The 7968-nt window shown below is 46.7% G+C and overlaps 1 protein-coding gene across 1 annotated transcript in view; it reads left to right on the top strand.

The window, feature by feature from the left end:
• The first annotated feature begins 1708 nt into the window (after positions 1–1708).
• ZDHHC5 (zDHHC palmitoyltransferase 5) overlaps positions 1709–7968 on the top strand; it is a 32837-nt gene continuing 26577 nt past the window's right edge. Inside the window, exons 1-2 of the mRNA XM_007998207.3 lie at positions 1709–1812; positions 5623–6786. Coding sequence (XP_007996398.1) covers positions 6683–6786 — 104 coding nt within the window. The 5' untranslated portion in view covers positions 1709–1812; positions 5623–6682. The remainder of the gene's footprint in view (positions 1813–5622; positions 6787–7968) is intronic.

Raw genomic sequence — 7968 nt, 5'->3', positions numbered from 1 at the left:
TTTTTTAGTAGAGACGGGGTTTCACCGTGTTAGCCAGGATGGTCTCGATCTCCTGACCTCGTGATCCGCCCGTCTCGGCCTCCCAAAGTGCTGGGATTACAGGCTTGAGCCACCGTGCCCGGCCTAAGAGTTTTAAAAATACAAAGTCGTTATAAAGAACTCTCAAGTGTGTTGCAATAAATGCTGGATTGACGCTGTTAACAAGAATAAATTAGAATTGATAATATATACCATGTCAGAGAAGGAACTAGACTCCAGAAAACAGGAGAAGGTAGTTCTCCTTTACCTTGCTGCCTAATACTAAAGTGTCAGAACCACAGTAAAGCCAGCAACATTTGAGACCAAACCCGAGGACAGGCAGGATTTTACAGACAGGTGAGGGGCCTCGGCTTCAGGGAAGTGGCTCGTGAAACACCTTTCTGAGGGGCCATTATGTAATAGCCAGAGTTGCTTTCCAAAAAAGAAACAGCCTCGAACTGAACGGGGAGAGAACACGTGGCACTGCTATTGGGTTCACAGCTGTCTTGGGCTAATCAGGGCAAAGCGTAGCACTGTGACCTATGCAGAGTGAGCTCGCCAGGGACCTAGAGAACCTTTAGCTTCCAGCTTTGTATTCTCGGATTGGGTGAGGTGAGGGATGCGGGCACCCACTCCACCTGTGGCAGTGGGAAACTAACGGAATTCAGAGAGTTCACCTCCCGGCTCGCACGCTGAGTGCGGGAGCGTGCTGCCACCGCCTCAGGTCGCGCGCTCCTTAGGCTTCCCTCTCACGGTTAGCGCTACGGCTCCAAGGCTGGCGCCTGCTCTTCTTCATCTCCCTCCCCGGCCCGTGGCAGGAGACTCGCTCTACAATGGCTCTTCAAGTCCGGGCGTCCCCTTCATGTGGGACCAAAGCCCAGAGCATTCCATCACCCTGGATTCTGCCTGGACCAGCGACTTCACCGGACTGAAGATTTCTCCAGCAAGATTGTTTTAAATAAAGTTTTCACCGTCTGGGAAAAAAAAAAAAAAAAGGAGGTGGGAAAGAGAAAAGGCAGGCCTAGTCACCAAATGGTTGGCCAATCCGCCGCGAAGGGGCTGAAGCAGGAAGCGGCGAAACTCCGTCAGTAATTGGCTGCGCTAGAAGCCTGTCTGGACTGTACCACCTCACTGGGAGAGGGGTTGCTGAATTCGAGAAGGTGGCTGCTTGCTTTTGAGTACTTCCAGTACACACACATAATTCTTTTCTTCTTTCCGAGAGTTTTTGCTTGGATTCAGTGGGAATACAACAGGACGCAGGAGCAGGGAAGACTCGCCTGGCCATTTCCTCATTCCTGACTCCTGTGCATTAGGCCAATCCTTGTCTCTTAGTCGTCCCCGCAACCCCACGGTCTTACGTGCGCGCTCTCGTCCCCTCGAGTGCGTACGACGCTGTGTTGCTGCAGCCAATCAGAACGCGAGGTCGCCCCGGTCGCCAGGGTTCGCGCGCACGCCCCAGATCGGAGTCGGGGTGGGGGCTATGGGTGAATGGGAGAGTGAGCGGGGGTGGGCGCGGTAGCGCGAGCCGCATGAATGAGACAAACGTGCGCCGCGCGAGACGTCGCGCGAGCCCGGACCAGGGAACCAATGGGAACGCTGGAAGGGTTCGAGACCCGGCACTGAGGGCAACGGCCGCGCGCCGGCTCCGAGTCGAGCGTCGCCTGGCGGGAGCGCGCGGCAGCGGGGCGGGCGTGGAGCGTGCGGGGGCCGCGCGCTGCTTCTCTGAGGCAGGACGGCACTGCCGGGAGGCGGCGGTGACAACGACGGTGGTGGTGACGGGCACCGGGCTCAGGGGTGAGTGCCGAGGACACCGGTGCCTGCGGAACCGGAAGTGCCGGACCAGTGAGGTGGGAGGGGAGGGTGACCTCTAGGGAAGGGGGACCGACGACGGGGAGGGGGTTAAGGCCCCATTTCTCCTTCGGGCCGGGTCTTCCAACCGCGGCGGGACCCGTGGGCCCTGGAAACGGACGACGAGTAGAGGCCGGGGATCCACGGCCACCAGGGCTCGGAACGGGTTAGAGCCGGCCACTCAGCTCGAGACCACGGTCCCCGGTGCCTGGCGCCCAGCCGCCGCCCCTTCCGCCCCCGGCCCTGCGCCCTCGGGCTCTGCGGTCCCCGCTGCCCGCTCTCTCAACCTCGGTGGGCCTGGCCGCCGTGGATTCCTTCTCCTCGGTTTCAGCGGTCTTCAGTCCTGCCCCAACGGGTGATTCTCTTTGCCCCCGTCCGGTGGTGGGGACCGGGTGCTATTTCCCTTTTACCGCTCTGCGGTTCGATTCCCTCGCTCCACTCTGCTGATACTTATTTTGGCTCAAGCTTCGTTCTGTTACCTGTTCTCTCTCACCCGTCCGCGTCCTCCTCCTGCCGCCACCAGCCGAGTGCCCCATGCTTATAGTACTTTGTACTTTTTAAAGTGGAACTCGAATGCGTTTGTCAATATTTTACCTATGTAAATTTCTTTTTGGGGCAGGGAGGTGGAAAGTGTTTTACCCACTTGGCCAAATGAAACACTGAAATAAGAAGTAAGAAAGTTGCTAAAAGTTATGAAGGCAGTTGTAGGGTCACATATATGTTATACTCTAGACTATTTTTCTGCCTTGGATTCTTCACTTCCTGGTTAATGCCATCTTGAGCAAGTTGAGCTAACATTTTCATATCATCCTTTTATCTCAGTATTCCTCTGTCCTGGATCAAATATCTTCAGAATGCTCATTATCACCCTTTCTATAAACTTAATGTTTACAAAATTATATTGCCATGTATTTTACTATCTCGGTATATAATGATAACACCCACATTAAACTTCTTGGCTCTTTCTCCCATACCTTGACATGTGAATTATTCCATGGTACCTCTATTACTGTTACACCACTTATTTCAACAAAAAATAGTTGTGTTGTCCTTGGTACTGCTGGTATCCACCTGTTTAAGGAAATACCTGTATTAAACGTTATTAAAGCCTTCAAACCACATATCCTGTATTGTTTTACATATACATATTTCCATTTCATAGTTTACTCTGTGCCTCAATATGGCATATATATTATTATTTTTTTTTTTCTGAGACGGAGTCTGGCTCTGTTGCCCAAGCTGGAGTGCAGTGGCTGCGTTCTTGGCTCACTGCAACCTCCACCTCCCGGGTTCAAGCGATTCTTGTGCCTCAGCCTCCCTAGTAGCTGGGATTTCAGGCGTGCGCCATCATGCCCTGCTCATTTGTTTGTATTTTTAGTAGAGACAGGGTTTTGGCATGTTGGCCAGGCTGGTCTCGAACTCCTGACCTCAAATGATCTGCCCGCCTCAGCCTCCCAAAGTGCTGGGATTACGGGCATGAGCCACCGCGCCTGGCCGGCATACATATTCTTGTTTACTTTTTTGATACTAGTATGGATTCGGACTCTTGACTCTGATGAACCACGCTCACCCTTGTGGTTTCATCCTACTATCTGCAGCATATCCTTCTGCTAAGAATTGGTTCATCTTTATTTATACCCAGTAAATTCTTAGGTTTTATGGTTTCCCTTCTATTGTGTAGCCCCCCCAAGCATCTCAGATGTGGATCTCTTTTGTATTCCCAGTATTATACTCCCAAAATTGCATGGCCTTTCATGACTCTGTATTGCTATGTCAGTATTAGTCCATGTGACTTTTTTCCTGTGGAAAATATATGAAATAATATATAGTATCTAAATGATATTCTACTCTAGATAAAATTTAAGTAGTGTAATTTTCCATCTTTTCTAGTCTTTGGGATTTTGAGGGAAAAGTTTCTTTAATAGTACATATTGGCTGGGGCAGGGTGGCTCACACCTGTAATCCCAGCACTTTGGGTGAGTGGGCAGATCACCTGGAGGTCAGGAGTTCGAGACCAGCCTGGGCAACATGGTGAAACCCCATCTCTACTAAAAATACAAAATTAGCTGGGCGTGGTGGTGCCCTCCTGTAATCCCAACTGCTCGGGAGGCTAAGGCAGGAGAATTGCTTGAATTGGGGAGGTGGAGGTTGCAGTGAGCTGAGATCACATCATGCACTTCAGCCTGGGTGACAGAGGGAAACTGTGTTTAAAAAAAACAAAGTACAGATTGTCTACAAACCAAGAATTTGCTTTTGTTAACAAAGTTACCGAGGCCTACATTCCAAATGTTAGGCTTTGATTCCTGTAGGAAACTGAGAGTTAAATAATAATTAAATCAGGGACTAGAGAGGATTTATGTTTTCTGGGACTATAACAATTTCTTAGAATTTCTGGGCGCTCACTGTATTCTAATACTGCTGTTTGGCCCTCTGAAACTCACATTTTAAAGAAGGAAATGAATCATAAGGGAAGGCACCTTTGCTTTCCATGCCACAGGTGAGAGAGGAAGCGGTAAATTATAGGACACATTTATATTTTGTTATTTGAATCTTCTGAATTTTTTTTTCTTTTTTTTTTTTCTTTTTTGAGACACAGTCTTGCTGTGTTGCCGAGGCTGGAGTGCAGTGGCTCACTGCAACCTCTGCCTCCTGGGTTCAGGTGATTCTCCTGCCTCAGCCTCCTGAGTAAGCTGGGACTACAGGTGCCCGCCTGGCTAATTTTTGTATTTTTAGTAGAGAAGGGAATAAAACTACTTTTAAAAGTCTAACTTAAAATTTTTGGCTTGCAGATTCCAAGTTATCGTCGCTGGGCAGGTAGTGGATGAAAAGGTAGAAAGGGTTTGTGTCACCAAAGGGGCATGTGACCTCTTGGGTTCTGAACCTCAAGTGATTCAGTGGAATGTCCTCAGGCATTCTGTAGCCTTCAATTTTAAAGAGTGGATAAGGGACTGCGTCACCAGATAATGTGAGTAAAGTGCTTTGAGATCACCAGATGAAAAGCATCTTATAAAATCCCAAGATGCTGGTGTTAGTTTGTTACTGTCATCAACAGAAGTCATTGTTATTCTTAATCATATTGGGCAGGTGGGGCTCAATTACCTTAGGCCAATATAGGAATAATAAACTGTTGAATTGGGAAAAAGGACCAACCCTATGCTTTATTCAGTTTCTCATAGCAGGCATCATGCCTTTCTATGCAAGAACATTTCTTACCCAGTGTTCTAATGGGTGATTCCAGAAGACCAAAAATTCAGCCTCTGCCTCTTCAGGATTGTAACTAAAAAGCATAGAGGAGCAAGAGAAACACACAGAGAAAGAAAATGAGACTTGCTTTCCTAATTTTGAGGTTAATTTTTTCTTTTTTCACTATAGCAATAAACATTCTTCTTGTCCAAAGAGAAATCTTTGTTCTAGGACTGCCCTTCACTGCTGTGCCCTTGTTTGTGGTTTTAATATTCTTGGTATTTGTTACTACCATCTCTGTCAGGTGAGATGGGCCCATTACAAGAACTAGTCCTTTGATGACCTTTGACCAGATTAAGCCATGTTCTCCTTCCAGTCTCAACAGAGCAAAGGATTCTGAATCAGTTTTCCTTCCAATTCAGAGTCCTTTCTTACCCACATACTTGTAAGTGAAATGGAAAACAGTCTTTCTTTCAGAAAGTACTTTTTAACAGCAGCCTGTGGAATTTTAGCCTTGGTGTCTAAGAAATACCCTGAAAGAATTCTCTGATAAAGATACTTGTTTTTCTCCAGGTGAGGCACAATAACCCGGTTGAACTCTGCATCTGGAAAGCTGAAGACTGAAGAAAGATAAGAGATATTGACTAGTCTGGAAGCAGGGGCATCTTTGGAACTTCGTTTTCATCCACAGTAAACTTTTTAAGTGTCATCAAGTGGAATTGATTTCTCATCTTATTCTGCCTATTGGGAAGAACATGGCTTCAAGGATTTTAAGTTTCCCTTTAGTTTTACATGAACTCTGTAGGAAACAGAGCGCTTAAAGGGCTTGGGAATAACAAGAGATTGAAGACAGACAAGCTTGCCCTGTTTTCCTTGCCCCTTCAAAGAAAAGGATTTACAACTCAAACTTACAACAGTTGTTGTCCAGCTTTAGCCATTAAGAGAGAAATAAACCACCATTGCCAGACTACAAGCCCTGGTGAAGTCAGGGTGTGGGAGTGGTGGCATTGAGAAGACTACCTAAAAGAGACAAAGACTGCAGTAAACACAACTCCTCTTTAAAAGTTGGAAGGGGCCTCAGGTTCCTTCTTGGATTGAAATAGAAACACAGGGCACGCCTCTTTTAGGTGCAGCTCACATTTTATGGAACTGTAGTTGTGGAGGTACTATAGTATCTCCTCAGAAGAATTTTTCTTTGCCCAAAGTTTTTTTTGCCGTATCCTGATATTCTCCCCTTCTTTTGAAGACCTGCCTCCATCCATGAGCTGTATCTTGATCTGTCTGACTGTCCATGTTTTCCGCCTGCAACCATTTGCATGTGTACAGCCTACTGTTTGTCTCCAATTTTTAAACTCTACAAGTTGTGTTTCTTAATCTTCCCTTCTGCCTTGTTCTGGAGAGGTGGTTATTCATCATTTGGAATCACCTTTCCCCCTCCCATGTGCTTTCCTTCATTTGAGATCTTTTGACCTTTGGCTTTATTTGGGAGGGGGAAGGGTGATAAAGTTTTCTGTTTCCCTGGTTTCCTTTTGTACTCCTTTCTGTTGCTTCCCTCCTCCCATTTTCTTGTCTGTTCTGCCGCTGTGTGGGCCTGGGCTATGCGGCAGGGCAGATTTCCCATCAGAGCTCCAACATGCCCGCAGAGTCTGGAAAGAGATTCAAACCCAGCAAGTATGTCCCGGTCTCTGCAGCCGCCATCTTCCTAGTGGGAGCTACGACACTCTTCTTTGCCTTTACGTGAGTTTTCTCCCAGCAGGGATGTTTGGGTGGGTGGATACTCCATGGGAAGCGAGGAGGTATGCTTTCTCTTGAGTTTTGCAAAGCCAAGTGACTGAGATGGCTCAGTGTCTGGTACAGGTAAATCCAAATCCCAGAGATATGTAAGAAAAGTGAGAAAAAGCCTGTCCTTTCAGCCTTGTTATACATTTTACTGAAATTCTGCTGAATCTTCTACCTACCCTTTCCTCCTTTATTTTGGAATCATAGATGTCTTCATATTTTTCTACCCGGCTCCATCATTAGATGATCCTAAACTAGGAAGGAAGTGGGAGGAAACCACCAGAGAGGCTTAAAGCAGTTTAAGCAGTCAATTCTATGAGAAAGAGAACTAGACTAGACTAAAGGCCTTTTTTTTTTTTTTCTTTTTGAGACAGCATCGCTCTGTCACTCAGGCTGGAGTGCAGTGGCGTGGTCTCAGCTCACTGCAACCTCCACCTCCAGAGTTCGAGCGATTCTCCTGCCTCAGCCTCCTGAATACCTGGGATTAAAAGTGCCCACCACCACGCTGCGCTGATTTTTGTATTTTCAGTAGAGATGGGGTTTCACCATATTGGCCAGGCTGGTTTCAAACTCCTGACCTCAAGTGATCTGTCCACCTCGGTGTGAACCACCGTGCTGGGTTGACTAAAGGCTTTTTAAATGCTAATGGCTTTTTTCCAGGATGTCTGAAGCTTAGGTTTGAGATTGTGGAAACTGAGAGTACTGGAAAATTTCAGAATTGATTTATGAGATATACCAATGAGACAGTTTTGGCTTTTAGTGTTACCCAGATGATTTTCTTTGTACTCTTAAGAGCAGAAGCCTGGAGAAGTGAAGGCCACTGAGAAAGGAAAGGGTAAGTTGTATTCGGGAAGAGAGTCCAAAAAGAGTCCCTTTATGTTAGTTTCTGCTGAGGGAATGACAGTAATTCTCCCATTACTTGGTTCTGTTGGGAAAAGCAGTTGGTATGAAAAAATTTCCCATTTAGGATCTAGGATCTGCATCATTCTCACTTTGATCTTCAGACTTTGTTCATTTACTTGTTATTGGAAGAGACTGAGTGATTTACCCTTCCCTTTTTCCTCAGTTTTTTTTTTTTTTTTTTAAGCTCTTGACCATCTGGAAAGCATCCTTGCTGTTACCTGTTTATAAATTAACATG

Source organism: Chlorocebus sabaeus, chromosome 1 (genome assembly GCF_047675955.1).
Source record: "Chlorocebus sabaeus isolate Y175 chromosome 1, mChlSab1.0.hap1, whole genome shotgun sequence".
NCBI classification, from domain to species: Eukaryota; Metazoa; Chordata; class Mammalia; order Primates; family Cercopithecidae; genus Chlorocebus; species Chlorocebus sabaeus.
This window is presented reverse-complemented; position numbering and strand designations above follow the sequence as displayed.